At 51.6% G+C, this 23,345-nt stretch overlaps 1 protein-coding gene across 2 annotated transcripts in view; it reads left to right on the top strand.

Annotated features, from left to right (window-relative positions):
- Positions 1 to 23,345, top strand: part of PBX3 (PBX homeobox 3) — a 105,771-nt gene that overhangs the window by 78,088 nt on the left and 4,338 nt on the right. Inside the window, exons 3-8 of one of the 2 annotated variants that reach the window (XM_069873482.1) lie at positions 5,429 to 5,670; positions 11,092 to 11,282; positions 13,172 to 13,307; positions 20,237 to 20,402; positions 21,637 to 21,749; positions 22,572 to 22,661. In XM_069873482.1, the coding sequence (XP_069729583.1) occupies positions 5,429 to 5,670; positions 11,092 to 11,282; positions 13,172 to 13,307; positions 20,237 to 20,402; positions 21,637 to 21,749; positions 22,572 to 22,661 (938 nt within the window). The remainder of the gene's footprint in view (positions 1 to 5,428; positions 5,671 to 11,091; positions 11,283 to 13,171; positions 13,308 to 20,236; positions 20,403 to 21,636; positions 21,750 to 22,571; positions 22,662 to 23,345) is intronic. The other variant, XM_069873483.1, reaches the window with a different exon arrangement.

Here is a 23,345-nt window from a genome sequence, read left to right on the forward strand (position 1 = left end):
ACTGATATATTTCCTTTTAACTTTTCCTGGTGCCTTAAGAAAAGCCCAGGACCTCGATAAATCCAGCCCGCTGCACTCTGACGTCCAAGTCCTGCATAGAGACAAAGACACTAATGATTTTTTATTAGCATCCACCCTGCTTTTTATTGAACCTTTAGCAAAGGTCATCAACCGATTTTTTTAGTGGGTGAGGAAGAAAGTTAGGTTAGGAACAGGCATCCTGCCAGGAGTCTTATAATGAAGGGGAATGTAATAAAGCCGAGGCTTGACAGTTTATGTGTTGGTAGTGAAGGAAATGGAGGTGTGGAAGAGTATTACAGGGAATCTTTCTAGTCATATCTTCAATTCAAACATCAGGGGAAATGCTTCAGAATCAGAGATTTATGAATTCGTAGTAAGCAGTTTCCCAGCATGTAAACAAATCTCGCCGGGCTGTTTTAGGAAGGTAGGGTTGGGCAGCAGAGTAATCATTTTTATTCTTCTGATTTTCCAAATAGAAATGGACATATATGATAAAAATGTCAGGCGCGCTCTCCACGTCAGGCTCCTAACAGGATTACATGTCAGCTCTTAATGTCTCGCTCTGTTTTTCTTTGCCATGAATGGCTGCATTATTGCTCACAGGAACTTCACTGTAATATATGGTAAGAGACAAGTAGCTCTTTATGGCCAGTGATTATTCGGTTTGAATGAAACCTGTGATTTATGTCCATTTAACTGAAAAGCCTTGTAAATTCCCAGTGCTGCATTTTTCCTCAATAGAGAATGAGTCAAGCGAAAGTGACAACTAGGTTGGCGTGGAAATGTGCAGTGCATCGTCGTGTTATATTTAATATACCTGACATGAAAAACGTGCACACACCACGCAGTCACCTTAAGTAGGAGTGAGAGTGACATTAGCCCGCGCCGGGGTGGCCGTGCCGCTGTGCCGCTGGCGCTCCCGCCACCGGGCTCCTCGCACCTGGGAGACAAAGGGCTGCTGGAGCGGCGGTGGTGATGCCGCCATCGCCTTTTGAAGGCCCTCGGCATTTCTCTGCTCCCCTTGATGCGCACCCGGCCGCTGCTGGCCCCCGCGGCTGGAGGGGTGGTCAGGGTGCCCTCCCGGTGCCCCGGCACGGCGCTGGTGTCGGTGCAGAGCGCAGGGGGCTGCGGCGGTGAGTCACGGGGGCCACCAGGGTGGGTTTGCTCCAGGGCCGGCAGCAGAGCTCGGTGCCCTCCGCACACCCAGGGTCTGACACTCCTCCCCGCGGTCTGCGTCCCATGAAGCCAAAACCCCACGGGGGCCTTCCCAGTGGTGGCTGACGGGGGCTACACGCTGTGCCGGGATGTTCCCTCGGTCCCGCAGGCTGCGGCTGGGATCCGCCGTGCCCCGTGCCCCCGCCTCGCCCCTCCGGGTCAGCCCTGCCTTGTCTTTGCTATATGACTCTGCCGGTGAGGACGCTGCTGTACAGTTCAGACACTGCAGGTTTCTAATCTGCTTATTTATAATTCAAAAGCTTGCCCATATATTAATGAACCCTTAATGAGCTGTTGAAAATGCCTGAATTACAGTCAGATTATTAAACTCCAACGGCCCCTGTAATCATACCATTTGAGTGGGCTTTAGGTACTTTTCATATCTGCAGCTTTGTATTGTGAAGGAGAAGGGTTTATTCGAAGAAAGCTTTGTAATAATTTTGACCTGCAATTTATTTATTGGCCTCTGCGTGCGCAGCCGATGCAGATGCTCTCCTCTATTATGTGTGGGGGCAGGTGCACAGCGCGTTGAGAGACAGCTAATTAGGATTTGCTGAAAGATATGCTAAAACTGTGGTCTTCTAAACAAAGCCAAGTTCATTGTTAAACAATGTTTTAGTGTCTGTTTATGTGATTTGTCTAAATCATCGAGATACTGAAATGAACGCTTTAGTTATAACCAGATAAAAATCAGTAGCGCACATGCTTTTTATTGACTTCTAATGCGCGATTGTCACCCAGGGTGCTGGGTTTCCAACACTGCGCAGACCCGGTGCCCGTAAGCCGTCAGTGAACAATAGTGGCCGGTGGCCGTGCTGCCTCGTGGCGGGTTATGGATGGGGATTTGCCGCTGGCCAGCGTGCCGCCGGGTGGTCGCTGCCGCGCCGTGGCCCTCGCACTTCCGCTGCCATTAGCTCTGCTGGAAGTGATGTATTGTTGTCTTCTCCCTTGGCCGCTCTGCACCTTCATTCCACGATGCATTGAAAGGTCAGTGAGCTAAACAGTAATAAACTCACAGGTTGATATACGGAGGGATGAAAAAGGGAAACAATAGCCATCGAGTGTAAGCACGTGTCAAAAAATGTGTATATTATCCCTGTATTCAAACAAAGAGTAATTTATAAAGGCAGGTGCTGGTGGGAGTGGATGTGTTGCCAGTGTGTAGTGAGTGTTCCTCCTGTCTGAGGAACCCTGGGGAATGCTCTGACTTCTTCTCAGATGACGTTAAAGTGTTTACCCTGCATCCCTTGCTGAAGAGTTGCGTAGTTCCCTGGTTGCAGAGGAGTTCATCAGTTCCACTGTCCCCCACTCCCAGGGACTCCAGAACCTATTAGCTGTGCTGATCTGCTCCGTATAGTTCATAAGGAAAGATCTGAATTAACACACAGCTTAATTCTTGTTAGAATCAGTTAGTCAACTTGTGGCTTTGCTGTTCAAATGAATAATGCGTCTCACTCAGGGGCAAAATAAATGTTATATCCCCACACATGCTCTGTCATTCCTTTGTTGTGGGCTGTCTGCAGGCTCACATGCTCTGGACTGGATGCTTTGGACATGGGAGCGTTACTTAATATTGAGATAAACACAACATGCCCAGCCCCAGCGTCATCAGCTGTGAAGACAGGCGTTAGGGCTGCGTGCGAGACCTTAGTGGCTTCATCATTGTCCTTATCTGTTGACTTTCTTCCTCCTGTGCTTCAGGCCCTCTGCTCAGCTCCTTCCATCTCCTTCGCAGACATCAGCTTTTGCACTCAAACCTGGGGGAGTGGAGAGTGGGGAGTGGAGAGTGGGGAGTGGAGATTTCTACAGGGAGGGGCCAGGGATTTTGAATACTAATTTCAATCTGGATGGATGTTGTTGTTTTGGACAAAGCCCTTTAATCCTGGACCTGTTTGTGGGAGTAAATGATGCAGAAATCGCAGTAATTGCACCAAGTTACTCCACTGCAGAGTTTGGCCTGGCATCTGGCAGCGTCAGGGGAGCAGAGCGGGACTGGTGCTGAGACACGGGGAGGGGGAAGGAGCTGCAGAGCAGAAATGCAGCTGGGGAAAACCAGCTGGAATAGAGCGCAGGAAACACAGAGAGAGAAACAGGCCAGAAGCAGAAAGGAGAAACAGCAGTGGAAATGATTCAAGAGAGGGGAACAGGAGCTGGAGTGGATCAAAATGAGAACGTTGTTAAACATACTGACACCCATGCAGAGGAGTTGTCAGATAAACAGGAGGAAAGCCCACCAAAACCATACAGAAAAGCAGCCCCACTAGCGGCACCGCGTGGGCCAGGAGTTGGGCAGGGATGTCAGAGTCCAAGGGGACAAAGTGGTCGTGATGCGGCCGTGCTGGCTCCGTGCAGGGCTCCCTGCCACGGGAACTCTGCCCACGGCATCGCCTGCTTTGGCCACGGGTATCGGGCAGCGTTATGGGTGGCCGGAGCCGTGCCAGGGCCGCCCCTACACGCGTGTGCCAGCCCAGGGGCGCACGGGATGGGGCATGGTGTTGTCAAACCCACACTCATCTGAACAGGCAACAGAAATAATTCAAAGGCATGATGAGACATTTTTATTATTCCCATGAAATTATCTGGAATTATGGTTTTAAATGAAGGTGACAGGTTTAAAATGTGTATTTTAGAGCAAATTAATGCCGTGCTTTCTTGAGTCTGGAAGACTGGCTGGTCAGGGGTCAGCTCCCACTGTGCCTGGGGTCAGGGGCGTAGGGGTGAGATCCGTATGGGAGCAAGCGCAGAGAGCGGCGTTGCTGGTGTGCAGCTGTGGATGGTGCTGCCAGGTCTGGAGCCCACACCGCTGCGAGGAGCAGAGGCAGGCGCAGGCACTCGGGTGAACCCACGTGGTGCCAACAACAGATGCCCGGGACCCGCACTATCCAGAGCACTAATACCTGCTCTTAAACAGATATAAAGAGGTTAATTGGGCTGGGATTTATGCGGTTGCATTACATCTCTAATGGAAATGCTGATTCCAGAAGCCACAGCTCTGGTGACTTTATACTACTGTAATTATTTCTAAACTTTCTTTTCGGCACTATTGATGGCGGCTTGGCACCACGCCTGCGCAACCTGATTAAACTCACAAATTATCAGCCTTGATCTATAGGATGTAGAAGAGTTTGCTGACTGAGCATCACTTTGGAAAGTCTTGATTAAAACAAAAATTAGATTTAAAATGCTCCCAACACTACAGTGCAAGAGCACTGGTGATTTTAAACACATAACCAGTATCCTGGCATCAAGGTAGCAACCAAATTCCCACATGTCAGGGGGAAGTTTCATTACTTCTTGTCTGTCCTCAGCCTGTGAGCAAAGGTTGTAGTGCCATGCTGCCCTGCCGAGGGGGTGCCACAGCCTCTGTCCCCCTCCCACAGCTGCCATTCCTGAGGCTGTGCCCCCAGTTCTGTCTCCACTGCTTCCGTCCTCCAGTGTGGGATTTCAGCTCCACACACGTGGAGCCACAGACTGTGGGCAAGCCTGGAAACGGCTGTGTCCCCAGTACTGGTGCTGGTGGGGACCACAGCCCCTCCCTGCTTTCCCCCTGGCATCTCCTGTAGCTCAGAAGTGAGTGACAGCTTTTTACCCGGGCATTTGAAACCAATGCTCAGATCTTGTAGGAGGAGTGGAATCCAGTGGTGAAGTCTCTGACTGGTAACATGGTGTAACATGGTGCTTAGGAAGAGTAACATGGTGCTTAGATCCATTTGGAAGGAAATGAGAAGCAAATCAATTATTTCTGAACAAATAATGCACTTACTGTTAGCATACGGTCACATTCAAGTGATAGAATGTAAGGGACCACACCAGCCTTGCGTAGATGTGGCTGTGTCTCAGCAAACATCCAGAAGGTGTGTGACTGTACTCATACTCTTTTAGTGCTTGCAATGAAGTGTTGAAGGGAACACCTCCTGAAAACGTTCGTGCTCTGTGTGGGAGCTGAAAGGGTCCCACAGCATGGGCATCACTGCTTGGCGCCTGCCTGGGCTGCCGTTCCTGGGTCCTGCTCCAGAGCAAGGAGCCCGTTCTGGTGCCGCTGTGGGGACAGTGGAAGGGCTGTGGGCAGGTCCAGTGGCTGTGGCCCCCGGGGCAGGAGGGCCCCTCGCAGGCGTGCAGCGAGTGGGCAGCGGCCGAGCACATGCAAGAAATACTGACTGTGTTTTCTCTTGTTCTCTCTTTTCTGCCCAAGGTTTGAGCATCCGAGGAGCCCAGGAGGAAGACCCTCCCGATCCCCAGCTAATGAGACTAGACAATATGCTTCTGGCAGAAGGAGTCTCAGGTCCGGAGAAAGGTGGGGGATCGGCGGCAGCAGCTGCAGCGGCAGCAGCCTCTGGAGGGTCTTCAGATAACTCTATTGAACACTCAGATTACAGAGCCAAATTGACCCAGATCAGACAAATCTATCACACAGAGCTGGAGAAATATGAACAGGTCAGACATCAGCCTCTCAGTTGTACGTGTACCTGCTGCTGCTTTCTCCGCACCTTCGCTTGCCAGCGCCAGCCGCTACCCAGGCTCTGGACCACGTCCCTTCCTCCCCTTCCCCATCCCACTCTCCCTGTAAAGAGCTGTGGTGCTCTGGGAGTCCACCGGGCTTCGAGGAGCGGCTCGCCGGACCCAGGACACATGTCTTGCATGCCTTCGTGTTTTCTGTTGTCTGTAACCACGTAAAAGCAGCACCCGAGCCCACCTTCCTCCCCTTTGAGATGGCCCAGAGAGGGAGAGGAGGAAAGTTGTCTGTCCCTCAGTGCTGCCTCCGTGCCCCGTGCTGTAGGGCTGGGTCTGGCGAGTCAGGGAGCGCAGGCAGGCGAGGGCTGAGCTGGTGATCTCGGCCCACGGGCTCCCGGAGCAGACGGTGGGTGCAGGGCTCAGCCATGGTGGGTCGGCTGTCGCAGGCTGCAAGGGAGCGGGCAGTGAGGTGGCAGCACGGCACCTGGCTGGGGAGCTGCTGCTGTGGGTAGGAAGTGTGGAAATCCCAGTGAAACCTTTTCAGGCGGACACTGGCCCTCGGTGTCTTTGGAGTAGAGTTCACTGCAGGGCCCCCTGTGTCTATGTTCACCGCTCGAAACTTGGTGGTCTAACACCTTTGCTGCTCCAGTGGCACCAGGAAGAGTTGCCGTGGGCACAGCGTGGTCCTGCCTGTGGGGTGGGGGCCTGCAGAGCACGTGTTCCCTGCGGTCCGTGGGAGAAACCTCTCTCCCTCCTCTCTCCTCTGTTTTGCAAAGAACAACAGCATCGAAGGAGACAAGGGAGGGAAGAATGGCACAAGACTCCTGGCCCTCACAAGCCTCAAGCGATGTCTTCATTTTCCCCTCTCAGGGGTGGCCTAATAAAGCTGGTGCACCCTCAGCTTAATAAGCTCAGTGAACCTCATCAACTGGTGGTTTTCTGAGCTGAGCCGGCCACGTCCTACGTTTGCCCCCAGCCCCCAGCAACGCATCGGGCTGTACAGACCAAACCACAAAAAAGATGTTGAGGCAGTGATAAAACCGCTGGAAACCACGAGGGCGAGGAGAAGAGCACATAGTGCTGCCCAGCCCCTTCCCCAGCCCCCGTGCTCTGCCTCAGTGCGCTTCCCTGCCCTGCTGCGCCAGCTTAAAGCGGGGCCTGGGCACCTTGAGAGCTCTTTATTTTGGAGTTTAGTTTTTTGTTCTGTGAAGGCGCCCTGGAAAGTCTCTGGCTGCTTTGTTTTTGTTTTTTTCTGCTGCCAGGAGCAGAGGCACGGGCTGTCAAGGGAGCCGACCTGTGCTGGCCGAGCGTCTGCACTGGGGAGCAGCGATGGAGTGGTGGGAGCGGGCACTGGGGGAGCAGAGGCTGGTCAGGGACAGCACGAGGCTAGCGTGGTTCAGGCGTCGGTGACGCGGCACGGCTCAGGTGCCGGGGACACTGCCTCATCTCTGCTGCCCCTTTCACGGTGTTGTCCAAGCGGCACACAAATCGCTGACAGGGGCTCTGTGCAGGTCTCCTGTTCCCCCTCAAACGACCTCCCCGCACCCTCCAGGGGCCCCAGGTGCCCTGCTGGCCTCCTCACGCCGCAGGGCCCAGCACAGCCGGAGCACTGAGATCGGGATGGTTGTGGGATTAGCGAGTGCCATCCCGCAGCCACGTGTCTTATAAAGCCGCGGGGGCAGCGGCCGGAGCCAGTGCTGGGCCAAGGCAACGGCAGGTCGGTGCCAGCAGCTGTTCCTGGCAAGTGTCCTTTGGCTCTAATCAGTTTAATGATGTGAGGGAAGCAGAAGCATTTTTAGCCCAGTAGCTCCATTTACAAAGGTTTCGGCTGAAATGTCACAGCCATCCGTCCACACCACGGGAAACTTTGGAGGATGCTCAAGTGCTGATAGGAGAAGGAGAGGGAGGTGGAGCTGATCTGAAACGATCCTGCCGCCCAGCAACGGCCTCTCTACAGCACTATGAGAATTCCCCAGCCTTGCAGCAAGCTGTCTGCTGTGGGTTTGTGTCTCTGCAGCTGAGAGGCAGCCAGGTCTTTGCAGTGGCTGCAGGTTCCTGGGATGCAGGTGCCCTCTTGCCGCCGGGAGCAGTTCAGCCCCCGCGCGGGGCACCTGCGCCACTGTCCCGCTGTGGCTGCCAGCAGGAACCAGAGCAGCCTCCTGGAGACACTGTCCAGGCAGAGTTTGATCCTGACATTTGTTGCCAGTTAGGGGAATATGCAATGGAAAAAAAAAATAGCGAGCACTGGAAAGTGTGTCACGGCATCACCAAGCACTCCCTGCACCAGGAGAAACGGCTGCACAGGCAGCTCCTTCCATAATTTACAGCCGCTCTGGTGGGGTGACACATTGAAAGCTATCTTCCGTGATTACACTGAAATACATTTTTTGCTGTAGGCAAAAGTACTGTATGGGTCCCAGGCCTCCCAGAGCATCTGGGAACCTGCTCTGAGTTCACAGTTGTCTTCTGAATTCACCCCAAACCAGGGTGAAGTGTGGCTGCTCAGAGGACACCATCAGCCCCATGGCTGCACTGGGACCTGGCAATGGGCTTGGGCCATTTCCTCTCTTTTTCTCCCGCTCGTCTGAGGAGCCTTGATGGAGCTTTGAGGCCAGCGGGAGCATCCCTGCTCCTACAGGGCTCCTGAGCCAGTTAACAAGGCCATCGCTTATAACCTGACATTGTTAATAATGTCCTGGGCACCAAACAGAGCCCTGAAAAATAGTACTGAAAAAGGGATCAAATAGCTCGGATGCTGTAAATAAACAAGAGAGAACAAGACAAAGCATCGAAGCTTTCTGAGCTTCCTTGCACTCTGCTGTGCTGAAGCAGCTCTGCAGGTGGGAGGTGTTGGTGACGGTGAACTCAACCCAGGCTTTCTCCGTAGATGGAACCAAATGAAGCCTCATAAAGCGCTTCAAGTAAATTCAGGGAAAGATTTTTGGTTCTTGAAAGCAAGAAACTTACTATAGCTTTGAAACACCTGATTTTTTTTACTCTACTTGTGCAGAATTATGTGACAAGTTGTGCTTGGCTGTTCAGTGCCGAATTCTTGGATTCTGCTGTATCTTAAGGACAGGCAGATCTGGTCTCTTCTCTCAGGGACAGGCTGCCGCGCTCCAGTGTCTGCATTGCCTCCTGTCTGTGCATCAGTTACCAGATGGGCCAGAGCTGGTGCCTTTGCCATCGGTCAGGTGGCTGAACCCAAGCCTTCTATGCTAGGATTGTCTGGGCAGCTCAGCAGAGGACAAGGGGAGGATGCAGTCGCGGTTCAGCGAGGTCCGTGGGCACAGGCACTGGCACCCGGCTGCTTCCTCTGCCCAGGCCGGGGGCTGCCGTGCTTCCCGGGGGCTCACAGCCTCTCCTGCACTGGGTGGGCGAGCTGCACCGGGCCTGCCTTCACATAGACCAGAGCTTTGGGATGGGAGGAGGAGAACCAGTTACCCTGGGACAAATCCTGCTGTCCCTGGGCAAGAGGAGGGTGGCCAAGGGCCTTTGGACGGCATCCCTGTCTCTTCAGCGCGGCGAGAGGGGTTGGTGCTGGTCACCTCTGTGAGCTTTGCTGCCTGAAGTGTCCAAACAGAGAGAGGGAAAATATGCAGATGGGAAGCGGGGTTGAGAAGCGTTGAACTCCTTAACCCGGAGCTCAGAAGGTCTTGAGAAGGGCAAGGAGCAGCAGCTGGCAGGAGGAGCTGTGGTGTCTGCGCTGGCATGGAGCGGCGGGGCTGGCGAAGGGCGCCTGCACAGAGCCTTGCCGGCACACTGCATCCAAACGGGCGCTGCAAAGATGTAAATTAGCCTGTAATTTACTTTCGGTAGTGTAAAGAAAAAAAAATCACTTTGCCTGAAGTGTATGCATCTTTCTTAAGGGTGTACCCAGATTTTAATTATCTAAATGTAAATACTTAACGAATTTTACTTAGAGTAATGAGCTAAAGTGCACACTACATAAATGAGATGTTCTAATTAATCATGTATGAACTACTGGTTTAAAGAAAAGCTATGTGAATTCTGTGAATGTTGGGCTATTGCCAAATTGCTAATCAGCATTTGCATTCATAGATGGCTTCACTTAATAAGTTGTGAGACGTTCAGCAAATGTTATAGGAAATGATGAGTTTTTAGATGCATAAACTTTTCACTTTTAACTCTTTCCCTTGCACAATTTATTGAAATGCAAGAGAATTCCTGAAAATGTAGTTGTCAGACAGATTATGTAGATATTTTTCACCCTTGCTTGAGAGGAAAGTAGGAGCTGGGGTCAAATAGATCCGTAACATATGTGGTCTGGATGAGATGCTTGGAGTTTTTCCTCCACGTGGTTACTGGCTGCTAAGCATCGTGCCTGTTGCCCGTTCCATTGGGTGCAGGAGAATGAAATCCTTTGGCCTTATTTAGCCACAACGGCAGCCCAGCGGCGCCTTCCTTGTGCAGGCAGCGTGCAGCCCTCCCGCAGGTGCACACCTCCACCTGCATCAGATCAAGGTTTGGGGAGCAGAGAGCAGTTTGCCTTGCACTGCCCTGAGCCCCCATGGAGGCCAGTGCAACGCCTGGCCCCCTCCTTTCCCAGGGTTCCATCAGGACAGGGTACGTTTAGTGCCTAAAATGTGCTGGAACCCCCGTCTGGCTCTGGGCAGAAATGAGCCCCGAGGCTGCTGCGCAGCCAGCTGAGCAAACAGCAATCCCAGGGTTTGGTTTTGAGAGAGATAAAGGAGACATAAACCAGCGGAGTTGGTGTCAGCTCCCAGGCTGTGTGGGGGAAGCTGGGATGCCAGCGGGACAGCTGCCTAGTCTCGTGGAGGCCTGGATCAGGTGGCACCTAGTGATGGTGCAGCCTGGAGGAGTTATATCATCGTGTCCGTTCACCTGCATAGTCTGGGTCTGAGAGTTGGTGGCTCCCTGTGCCTTCCCTCCTCCACCTCCTTGCTGGTGTGGTGCGGGCCAGGCGCTGGCGCGGCTTGGCTGCAGCTCACCCTCAAATACATGGCACCTTGGAAAGAGGCAGACCTCCTCGCTGGCTGCGGGATGTTAACCCTGCCTGCTGCCTGCGTGGGGCTCAGCGGGTCGTGGGACGGACAGTCCTTCCCAGATTTTGCTCCCGTGGCTGCTAAGTGTGTCCTGGTTCCCTCTCCCATCCACCTCCTGCCTGCAGCCATAGCGCGCGGGTCCCAACCTCTCCTCTCCATCGCGGTCTGGCTGGGGATGTGGGGATGCTGAAGGGGGTAATTGCAGAAGGAGCTGTGCCGCGGTCTCTCAGCTCCCCTCGCTGCTGCAGGAGGGTCCTCTCCGGTGTGCGTGCAGAGGGGATGGGGCAGCGTGAGGGTCCCTCAGCCCCGCTGGGCCCCAGCTTGTGTCCTTGTGGGATGGCACAAACCAGTTTCTGAGCCTCTCCTTCCTTCACAGGCATGTAATGAATTTACCACACATGTGATGAACCTGCTCAGAGAACAGAGCCGGACACGTCCCATTTCTCCCAAGGAGATTGAAAGGATGGTGGGCATCATTCATCGAAAATTCAGCTCCATCCAGATGCAACTCAAACAAAGTACTTGTGAAGCAGTAATGATTTTAAGATCAAGGTTCCTCGATGCCAGGTAAGGCAGAGATGAGTACCCCTGGCTCTTTCTAGGGGAGAAGGAGCCCTTGCTGGGCAGCCCAGGGAGAGCCTAGTGCTTCTGGGAGCTACATCCCTGCACAGGCAGGAACACACTGGGAGAGTCTGCTCTGCCCCAGCAAACAGCCAGGGCCCTCATCACTTACCCAGCAGCTGTGGAGGGTGTTTGCTTCACAGAGCTTCCGTAAACAGCAACCCCTTTTCTACATATGTTGGTGCAAAGATGAGGTTTGTCTCCCTGGCGCTTGCTGGTTCACCCTGCTCGTGTGGAAGTCACTTAGGATTTGTGCAGAGGGCTGTTTTGTCACAGTTGTTCAGATGGCTGCCGGTACCGCTGTCTCGCAGCATAAGGCCAGCCTTGCAAAACACTGACCCCGTAATGGAAGAGCCAAGTTCTCCGGGAGGGACGTGCCCATGGGCTGCGGCTGGCGCTGGCTTAGCAGCTGCGCACACCCGAGGTAAGAAGGGTGATGATGCTTCCCAAAGCCAGATCTGCTGGCCTGGCTCCCGACAAGCTGTTGCCTGACTGGGGTGCAGGAGAGAGCAGCACCTTCTGAACCACCCACAGCCAGCAGGACATCCCTTGGACACCCATGTTGCTGCCAGAGCTCAGCACCATCCCCACAGCCCGCCAGCCTCCAGAGCAGGCTGTGCTCTGCTGACTGGGATTAAGAGGGGGTTCATAGGCACAGCCAGATTTGTGAGGAAGTCCTGATGAGGTGGGGTATCAATCCCGATCCCCAGCCCCATCCCTTTTGCTGGGTGCCCCTCTGCAGAGCAGGACCCTGGGGGCTGGCAGAGCAGGAGCCAAGCACAGCAGAGCAGGGAGGAGTGGCAGGCACCACGCCGAGCCTGCCTTCAGCAGCTAGCTCCTGCTTCACACCTGAAAGCTGTGAGGAGCTAAACAAGAGCAAAATAATTCTATTAACAAGGAGGTCACTGGCAGGTGTGGCAAATTAGGGTAATTACAAACAGTTGGAGGAAACGTCTATGGAGAGCTCCCGTAACTGCAAAAGGTAAAGCTTGCAGATGCACATTTTAAAGTGATTTCTTTAAAAAGGAGGAAGGTAAATAAGGCAAAATGAGCGGAAGCACAGTAATGAGATAAACATAGCTCAAGGGAGAGAGTCTGCCTGCTCCAGGATACAGTGTAGTTAGCAGCATCGTGATACTGCTGGAAGAGAGCGCTGGGGATTGCGCTCGGCTGCCTGCTGGCCTCAGGCGCAGGCAGTTTGATTGCAACCAGCCCTGAGGGGAAGGGAGCTCTGAAGGAAATGTTTAACCGGTGCTTTTGAGAGGGTGTTCTGGGGAGGAGAGCAGCCGACGTGGGCTCAGAGGGAAGGCACCACAGCTGTGGAGATGCTGCTGCTGTAACCTGTGCAGCAGCAGCGAAGGGGCTGTGCTGCCTCGCTGCGGGACTGGCTGGAGCATGTGCTGGGCTTCCAAAAGGCTTTGCTTTCCTGAAAGTCTACGAGGCTGTGCCTCTCAGTCCCCATCCCACACAGAGCAAGAACCTGGTCCTGCTCAGCCCTTGGCAGGAGGGTGCACAGATGGGGTCTCCCTCACAAAGCCACTTGCTCACGGAAGCCAATTAGTGCGATGAGTGCTATGTAAGGACATGGCAGCCGGGCTGCCCCAGCCAAGGGAGATCCCTGCAGGGCCAACTGTGGCCATTGCAGCCTGCAGCCCCTCTGCACGGCACGCTGAGCCCCGCAGGAGAGCTGCTCTAAAGGGATCAGGGGCTCTGAGAAGGTGCTGTTTTGCTGTGGCACAGACATATGAAACAAGGGTCCCTTCCACCTCGGTTGATGCTGCCGAAGTCTTATTTCCATCTGGAAGAACAGTCATGGTTTTCTTTTCTCATTTCAGACGAAAAAGGCGTAACTTCAGCAAACAAGCCACAGAAATCTTGAATGAGTATTTTTACTCCCACCTAAGTAACCCCTACCCCAGTGAAGAAGCCAAAGAAGAGCTGGCAAAGAAATGCAGCATCACAGTATCGCAGGTAAGCAGTGGATGGGAGCGGGTCCTGGCCCCGTCCCTCTGCTCCCCGGGCAGTGCGTCACCCTCCCTGCTCCCCTTGCGAAACGGCAACCTCCCTCCAGGCTCTGGGTTGTGCCTCCAGCAGAGGCGTGCAATACCTGCCTGGTGCACCTTTGTAATTCCTTCAAATCTGCATTATACTGACCATGCTAAATTTCAGCAAGGTGATAAGGTGACGTAAGCCCCACAGGAAAGGCAGCGGGCTGGTGGGTGGCTGGGGTCGTGCTGGGGTTAACAGAGTCTGCATACAAAGATGAAGACAGAAAGAAAAAGACCTTCAGGTTGGGACCCTACTTTACACCAGCTTTCCCCTTGTGCGGTCAGCAGGATTACATGCTGAGCCCCACTGTCTGCTATGAATTTGTTACAACTCACATTATTGTGAGGGAAGGCCAGTTTATCGACAAACACATAATCTATCTCTATAGATCAGAATTCCTTGATTGCTTGAAGTTGTTTTTGTAAGGTTGCCAGAAATTCAGCCTCTTGGTACTGAAGTGACATGAATGGTTTCTCTAGCAAAAATGTGATGGGCAGATTCACTCATTTTATCACAAAGAGCAGATGTTACTGTGAAGTTAATGCAAGGAAACTGGCATCTTCCTAGTCCAAAGTGCACACTGACACTGGCTGCAGCTGCCTTCTCCCTAGGCCAAGGTACATTTGCAGCTCTGGACAGGTGTCCCGCAGCAATGCTCAGGCTGATGACACAGTTCCATCAGGTTTTCCCTCAGCAGATAGTTTAAAAAGCAAACTAGCATTTTGCATTTCTTATGGCCTGTATGTTTGATGGTAAACTGAATTATTGCCCCACACAAATCTGGCTGATGCAGCCTCGGAACGGCTGCATTTGGGTGGCAGGGAGAGCTCGCCAGCACTTCCCAAGTTCTCCAGCCACCCCTCTGCCCACCATGAGGGCTGGCGTGCCATGTCCTCCCGGCTCCATCCACTCTGCTTATCAATATTTCAGGTCCTTTAGAGGAACAACGCCTGCGGCGAATGTGTTAACTATTAATGATTGCAGGCTGCAGTATTGGCATTATTAGCAATGCAACCTTTAGCTTTATAATTAAGACCTGAGTTGAGATTTACTTTATAGGTCTCCCTCAAATGCATGAAAAATTCAGGCCCTTTATTGAAGACTTTCAGAGGAGAGGCTGCCCTCTTCCCCCAGATTTGATATCACTTAATTGACTTCGGATGCACCCTGGATGCAAACCCCTGCAGAACTGGCCTGTGACATGAGAGGCCAGCAGAGACGTGCGTGTGCCTTGCTGTCTCCTTGCACATTCCTCAGCACGCACCGCACTCCAAGTGAGGTGGGAAGAGTGTGTGCGTGGTACCAGGGGAAGGTTAAGGGATGAAGAGGGGACACTTTCTCCCAGCCACTTATGAGTGGCTGTGGTGATGGGCAGGAATTTTTGGGGGGAAATTCAGCACCCAACTCGTTCCCTGTCGCATTGCTCCCTCATTGCTGTTAGCATCTCGCAAGTAACTGCAGCCCTGGCAGGCGCAGGAGCAGCCACGGTGGCTGCTGGGCAGCACTCCCGTGCCCACAGACATCCCTGCGGCTGCCTGGAACCAGCGGAACGGGCTGAGAGCACACACAGACCTGCACATCTTGGTCTGCAGCCCTATATCTTGTGGCTGGTTTCAGTCCTCTTGGCACAAGACGATTTATAGCAATTCTTTCAGTAAGCGGTGTCCAAAATGATGGCCACGCGAGCCAAGGCAGCCTGCTGCGTTGTTAGCAGAGGCAACGCTATCTACACTGACTCGGTGAAACCCGAAGTTCTTCAGCTCTGTTGGCAAAATGTGATTGGGAGGGGTTGGCAGGGAGCACGAGACCTGCAGAAGAGCTGTGTTCTGTCCAACCAGTGGGCAGGGAATTTTGCCTGGCTGAGAAGGAGTTGGCGATCCTGTGGAATGGACAGATAAAAAGCCAGATCTAGATAAGGCTGGAGTGGCTGAAGGAAATGAGATGGAACATTTCAGGAGCCATAACTGATTGCTTCCAGTGCTAATAGATCTGATTTCATTCTTAATTGGTTGTTTGATAAGATTTAATATATATGTTACAGAATGAAATAAAAGGCAGGCAGATGGTCCAAAAATATAGCAGCAGCAGCAAGCCTCTGACATGAATGTAGGTTTGTCTCTTTAATATTTGATATGAGCATGAATTAGTTGTTTCAAGAATCCATTAAGAAGTCCGGGAGAGTGGTGGGAGTAGCTGCATTGCGTCCTCTGACTCACCGCGCGCAGGATTTCAGTGACGTGTGACATGGCTGGCAGCGAAGCAGGTTAGGCCATGGCTGGAGCTTTGCTCGGGTAAGATATTATAATCTAGGGAAAGCTCCAGATAATGAAAAGGGGGCAATGTATCATCTAATGGGAGAGGAGTCTGTATGCAAGAGAGGGAGTGCCTGTGATCAGCTGGTTGCATGAGTTCCTGATAGATCTGCTGTCACCACAAGAAAAAGCGAACACCATGGGTATCCTAATCCTGGAATTTCAAAGGCACTTCTGAAGGCCGTGCGGTAGGACTGCAGGGTTAGTTGGTATTTACTAGGTCAAACTGGGCTGGAATTGTCTTTTCTTGTGCTGAAAAATGTATATATTCTTGAGGCCATCTAGCAGAAAAGCTCTGAGCAAGCACTGTAAAATAGCCCAGTGCACGCTGCTCTGGGCTGGTGGCAGGAGCCAGAGGATGCGATCCAGAAATCAGGGGTGAATTGAGCAGTCATTTACAATACTCTCAGGGGCAGCATCACATGGGATAAGCAGTGGCGTCCAAGTGAGTGACTGAGCTACACCTTGCACAGCACTTTTATGAGAAACCTCTGAGTGCACGCCTCTCCAGCCTCGGGCAGGAGTCCCCTGGATGTCACCATGCCCAGCTCCATGCTGTTTAGCTCCGTGCTGCAACCACCCCAGAGGTGCACAGAGCTGGAGAACAAAAAAAATAAATAATGTGAACAGGAGGCTTTCCAGGCTCCTGGAGGTTGTGGCTCATGTTTGATGGAGAGGCTTTGTCCTTGTTCCGGCTGAGCCAGGTTCCCCCGTAGCCTCTTGTAGCAATGATCCAAGGTGCTTCGTTCTTGTACTGTCAGTGCCATGTAACTGCTGGGGGCAGGTTCATGGCAGAACATTTTCGCCCTCAAACACTTAATTAGTGAGTGGTTTGGGTCATCCTCCCCCCAGATTAAGCAGCTCACTGGAAATCTTGCTGCCATTGCACTTTACTGAGCCGCAAAGAAAATTGTCTCCCAGAATCATTTAGTCGCAGACGGGAGATAGATGGTTTCAGTTTGGATATCGGTGTTTAAATAATTTGTGGAGAAGGGTTTTCAAGAAAAGCATAAAGACAAACTATTTATTAAGATGAACACCTTGCACAATTTCATTTTTAAGAGTACGGAAAAGGTAATTCTGGGGAAAAAAATGTCCTTAACAGAGACCATCGTTGGCTGTAATTTAGAGCTACCTGATCAGCACGTGTTGGTTGGAGATAAACTGCATCATCTGCCCTCCCCTCGCCATGGCTGCGAGGCGGATGGTTTATACTTTTGCAGATGAGCCTCTTCCAAAGTGTCAGGAACAACGATCAGTCCATCACGGGGGCTGCAAAAAGGGCAGAGGCATTGCTGGAAGCGTGTCAGTGGATTACGACAATAACATTTTTCACTGCTTCAAACAAAAGAAGAATGTGCTTGACAAGAGGAAAGAGCACAGAAGCTGGTTCTCAACACCCATCTGCCCCGGCTTCTGAGCAGATGTCCGTGTCCGATTGCTTCCATAGGTAGATGGGCAGGGAGAGCTGTGGATGTATAGAGAGTACAGGATGTACAAGCTCCTACCCCTTGACTTCATCTGGGAACCAAGGGGGAAAAAAAAGATGCCATCTTAATTAAATAGTTCCTAGATGTGAAAATCTTACCTTGACACCATGTACCATAACTGTGACACATTAATTTTCCAAATTTTCTGTTCTGTGCCATTTGATCAGGTGTGGAACATAAACTGTGCTAAGACACTTGGAAGCCCCATGGAGAATGCCCCCGATCCATCGATAGGGAGGTCACTGATTCCAGCAGTGACACTCTGTGTCAGCTGCGGCTTCTGCCAAATGAGCGCTGATTTATCCCATGAAATCCGCCAGCGGGGAGACACGAGGCAGGCCTGCCCCATCCCAAATCCCACGTTAGGCATCTCCATGATTTAAGTAATAATTTATTGTCTTTTTATTTAACATTGCAATTAACATGATAAATAAGTGCAACAGTATTGTTTGAAATGTAATATACAATTAAGCCCAATTAATTAATTGTCCTTCAATGATCAGGAGGAGAAAGATGTTCATTGTTTGGGTTTTTTTTAATGTGAAGAGATTATTTTAATGAAAAATGTGTTGTGCAGCAGCTTGCCATGGAGACAACTTTCAGTTTTGGGGTGAGCACGGGGCTGGGTGAAGAGCCAGGGCACCACGGTCCCTGGTCCCAGGGCTGCCCAGTGCCAGCATCCCGGTGCCTGCTTGGGACAGTGACGGTGCCAGCAGCAAGGGCAGAATCACAGGAGGACCTGGGTTGGAAGGGACTCACAAGGACCATTGAGTCCAACTCCTATCCCTGCATAGGACAACCCCAAAATTTATGCCAAGTGTCTGAGCGCATTGACCAAACGGTTCTGGAATATTGTCAGGCTTGGTGCCATTACTGCTTCCCTGGGGAGCTATTCCAGCGCTCCAGCACCCTCTGGATGAAGAATCTTTTCCTGATGTCCAGCCTAATCCTCCCCTGGTGCACCTTCCTGTCATTGGTCTCCAGAGAGATGAGATCAGTGCCTGCTCCTCTTCCTCACCTTGTGAGGAAGCAGAAAACTGCTATGAGATCCCCCCAAGTCTCCTCTTTTCCAGGCTGAATGGACCAAGTGACTTCAGCGGCTCCTCATACATCTTCCCCCTAGACCCTTCAGCAACTTCGTGGCCTCCTCTGGATGCTCTCCAGTAGCTTTAGATCCTTTTTATGCTGCGGCACCCAAAACTGCCCCCGACAGGGTGAGGTGTGCTCTGGGTGGGCAGGGGAGGCTGCAGGAAAACATCACGGTGGTAAATCCTGCCTAGCCCAGCCCCAGGCCCCGTCCTGGACGCGTCCAGCGCTGATGCTGGCCGTGCAGGCGTGACCAGAGCTGTGACGTGCTCTGCCAGCCCTCGCTGCTGTGCTCCGTGGGAGAGAGAAGGCACCTTGGGCTGGGAGGCAGAGGGACCCAGGTGGTGACCGCGCGACCTCGCGGGATGCGGTGGGTTCCCGGGCAGCCCCGGACGCCGCGCTCTGTTGGTGCATGGGGCACACGCTTTAATCTCGGGAATGGTTTAACATTTCTGGATACTCATTTGGATGTGGTATGCGGGTTAAACATAACGTACGATCGCTGCTCCTCTCATTGCTTCCAATTAAACCTTGCTTGTTAGTTTAACCTCTAGGTAATCCCATCAAACAATTGATGTCAAGGAAACACTGCCCACAGTGGCTCTGGATGAGTGGCCATTAATTTTAATTGCCTTGATATTAAAGATTAAGAAGTATCGGGACTAGCAGAATGGAAACGATCTGATGTCAAGCAAATCCACTCGTTGAGGCTTCCCCAGGCTGCTGGTGATATTAAAATTTTACTGTGAGAATTAAATAAACCTTTATTACTGATGGCTGTTGTTTGATTGGTCCAGGGGTGTGCATAAACAGAGGGGTCTCGTGCACATCCATGGACAATACAGTTGATATACAGAGATTCCTCAATTATGAAACTGTTAATAAAGCATAATCTGATTGTCCACAATAATTATTTGCTAGGTTTCATTAATGTATTATTGCTCCTGTGACTGACAAGGTAATATTAAGTGCAATATATAGAATACGGTGGAGTATTGTCTAGGGAACAGAATGTATAAGGAACCTTTCGTGTTATGGTTCAAAGCTAGAGGCTTCTCATTAATTGTGTTTGAACAAAAGCTGTGCTACATGAAATGCAGCCGTATCCGTCTGGTGCCTGCAGCGAGGCGCCTTGCTGGGCGTCGTGATGTGGGTGCCCTGCCGGGTGCCGCGGTGGCGAGAGGTGCTGCTGCACTGGGCGGCTGTGTGATAACCTCTTGTGTGACACTGGTCCCCTCCCCTTTACCTCCCTGTTGCCACAGGCCCCTTTTTTATCTTGGCAGCCTTGGCTGTCTCCAGTGTTACAAACCAGGTTTGCTATTTAGGAGCAAAGCCATGGAGAATGATTGTAGCAGCTTTCCCGAGTGGCTCCAGCCGTGCCCTCTGTGTGGGTCAGTAGTTGGTGCCCTGTGAGCCATCTTGGCTTCCGTACAGCATCTTCAAAGGGACATGACAAAGTGACTTTTCAGACATTATTGATTTATTTGATTCCTTTCATTTTCAGCCAACCAAACATGGTTCTATGAGTGCGCTGCCAAGGCTGTTCCAGCCCAAAAGTAAAGAACAATTGCTCTCTGCCCACTCGCCCTCACTCAACCGGACCTTGGTCCCTCTTGAGCAGTTTTTGGGGTCTTGCCCTAATTATGTTGACGAATGACTCATAGCAGTAGGAGACAATGCTGTACAAAACGCTACAGCAAGCTCCAGGATACCTGTCATCATCAAAGAGTCGACCCTCGTGCATCTGGTTGCCAACAGAGAAGCCAAGCCAGATCCCATTCATACCTGTAGTAATATTTAACTGAGCTTAGTTACTACATGGTTACCTGGAGAACCTGGCAGACACAAGTTGGGAGCTGGGACACACATATTTGCTGGATCAAACATGACACCTCGAAGGGGTCACATTTTTCCAGGTCAAGCTCTTTGTGTCCTTCACGCTTCCCACCTCTCTCCACTGCAGGTGTCCAACTGGTTTGGCAATAAGAGAATCAGGTACAAGAAGAACATCGGGAAGTTCCAGGAAGAAGCCAACCTCTACGCGGCCAAGACGGCTGTGACTGCAGCGCACGCCGTGGCTGCAGCCGTCCAGAACAACCAGACAAACTCCCCCACCACACCAAACTCTGGTACGTACCCAGCCCGTGTGTTAAAGCACCCCAAGGGGCATCCGTAAAGGAAGACCCTCGATGACGCCCTAGTGAGGTCAGTTGGGCTGAGGAGGCTGTGGCTCCTTAGCAGCCCTAATCGTAGCACAGGGAGTGGGGCCAAGCCTGCGGACCTCCAGGCTGGACTAGTGCAAGGACTGCGCGCTGCGGTAGGTGGTCGCAGTGGCTTTGGCAGTGAAGCTCCCACAGCCTTGTGGGGGAACAGAGCGGGGCCCACATAATTCTTGTAGTGGTAACGTCTGCCTGGCTCAGGCTTCTGGCAGCTTCTTTGTTTCTGTAGATACTTTAAGCTTTCTGTCGTTCAATGAAAATAATGTAAAATGAGGCAGGGCTCCAAGTCTGGTTTTGTAGAAGTGTTAAAATTATTGTCAAGATAGGAACAAAATAGAGGAATATTTTAGCATCTGCTAATTAGAATTTCAACTCTGGGCTGCCTGAACTCGAGTTAATACTATATAGAGAAATCTAGGTATGCAACTTTTGTTTTGGAGTTGCTCTACCACGTGTCCTTCTGCAGTGTTTAAATATTCTGTCCCTAGTTTGTTGGTGACACTTTGCAAACCTGAGCACTGATTTGGTAGGGGGAGTGTGTGAAGAAGTCGCTTTCGGGGGCTCCGGAGGCAAAGGTTTCCACGAAGCACACGTGTGTTCGGCACTATTTACAGTGAAGGTTTGCTGTGACTTAGCTGTAGACAACTCATAAAGGGCATAAAGGTCCATAGGAAAAAACCTTTAATCAAAAAAATTGAGACAAAGGTTGCTCCTCTGACGGCAATGCCAGCTAATTAGAACTTGCCTGCCATTTCCCTTTGACGGAGATGTTCAGCACAGACTCAAAGTTAGTTTTCTGCAGGTGCTGGTGGTAGCACCCCCCGAGGAAGCGAGCCACAGGAAAGCTCTCAACGTGACACCTTGTTGTACAGGCTGCTCTTTCAGAGGGAGAGGCTGCCCCGGGTCACGCAGGGCTCCCAGGCTTTCCCAGCATAGCGCTCCAGGGTGCAGCCCTGCCGCGATGCACGGAGCTGGTGGGCAGGGGCTGGAGCCCCAAGCTCGCCCCGCGCCAGGCCAGCAGCTTTCCCTCTGCCCTGCGCTGCCTTTCCTCCTCCTCTCCTGTCTTCTTCCCCTGCCCTCAGGTCTCGGAGGTGATGTATGTGCAGCTCTCTGTTATTCAGCTACCTAACTCTTTCCTTTCCAGGTTCTTCTGGTTCTTTTAACCTCCCAAATTCTGGGGACATGTTCATGAACATGCAGAGTCTGAATGGGGATTCTTACCAGGGGTCCCAAGTCGGAGCCAATGTGCAGTCACAGGTAGGAGAAATGCCCACAGTCGGGCCTTGCCAGCAGGGTAGGGTTTGGGCTAAAAATTCCACCTTACTCTGGCTCTATCGACTGGTCTGTGCCTCGCTGCAGAGTGGAGGCTGCATATCTCGGAATGGGACCTATTCTTACCCCACCATTGAATTTCACAAATATAAAGGAAAGAGTGATTTTTTTCTGATTGAAATTTTAAGCTTTGTGAATGCATTCGGCTCTGGCTTGAGCTCATGGAATGGGATTGGGTGCGTCTGGCGTCCACGGACACTGTAAATCCAGGGAATTTTCTTTCTTTATTCCTTTCCCCCTGCCTTTTTTTTTCCTTTTTTATTTTTAGAAAACCCCATCTTACTTTCATTTATTGGACAAACTTGTATTTATTTATTTATTTAGATGTCAGGACACATCTAACTGAGCTATTAAAACACAACTCATTGACAGTCACGTTTCCAACCCTTTCAGACAGGGCTAGCTCCTGTGTTCTGCGTGCAGGGTAAATGCCAGGATCTCTTCCCACACACGCAGGCACACTCAGATGTATAAATACGCACAGCCCTTTGCTGCAGACACTTAAGAAGGACCTACAGGAGGCACTGCTGTGAGGAGGTGTTGTTTGGCGGGTGTGAGAAGCAAGGATGTGTGGTCTTTAACATGCAAGGATTTGTTGAAATTCTGCCAGTCACTCTTGATTGATAAATTTGCCTTTCATAGAAGACGCTAAACCCTTTTGGCTCACATAATTCAAATGTTGCCTATTGTAAGTGATGATGTTTTAATAGATTTGGAATGATGAATTTTGTTTCCCCTTATTTCCAGGTGGATACCCTGCGTCATGTTATCAATCAGACGGGAGGATACAATGATGGCTTGGGAGGAAATTCACTGTACAGTCCACATAACTTAAATGTGAGTACCCCGGGGAACAGTGGTTTGGAGAGCCGTAAGCGCGGTGTCAGGTAAATGCAGTCATTAATACATGTGTTAATTACTCGTGCACTGATGTGTTTTAATATCGCATCTTCAGGGATGAACCACAGAACAGCCCTTGGCACAGCTATGAGTCTTGAGAATGTGAGAAGAGAGAAATTCCTAGAGCTGTGATTTAAATTTTCATATTTTCCAGCCTTATAAGTAGTGGCCCTGGAGAGCAGGCGGCTGCTTCTCGCACAGGGATGGTCCGATGGCTCTGTACTCGTGTTGGTGAGGGCCTGCAGGCACCCCAGGACTGTGCTTTTGATACACTTCGAGCCATGTGAAGGGTGCAGGTTTTCCCTGCGTTCTAGGAGTCCTTTTGGCCTTGTTACTCCAAACGGGGAAAATAGTGAGTCCGGCAGAGAGATGCGAGTACATGGAGGGGTGACAGGCTAGGTGGGAACAGGTGCTGTGTCCCACCCCGCTGTGAGTGATGAGATCTTGTGGTGCTCGGACCCTCACGAGATGGACCCCACAGCCCCTACACGAGGCCCCAAGATAAACACAGAGATCTGTGAGGATGAAATGCCACCCACAGCAGGTCCTTCCCATCCCTCACGTCCAGCTTGCTTCGCAGTTACAACTTCGGCAATTCACGCTGCAATTTTTTTTTTACGT

This window comes from Phaenicophaeus curvirostris, chromosome 20 (genome assembly GCF_032191515.1).
Source record: "Phaenicophaeus curvirostris isolate KB17595 chromosome 20, BPBGC_Pcur_1.0, whole genome shotgun sequence".
Taxonomy (NCBI): domain Eukaryota; kingdom Metazoa; phylum Chordata; class Aves; order Cuculiformes; family Cuculidae; genus Phaenicophaeus; species Phaenicophaeus curvirostris.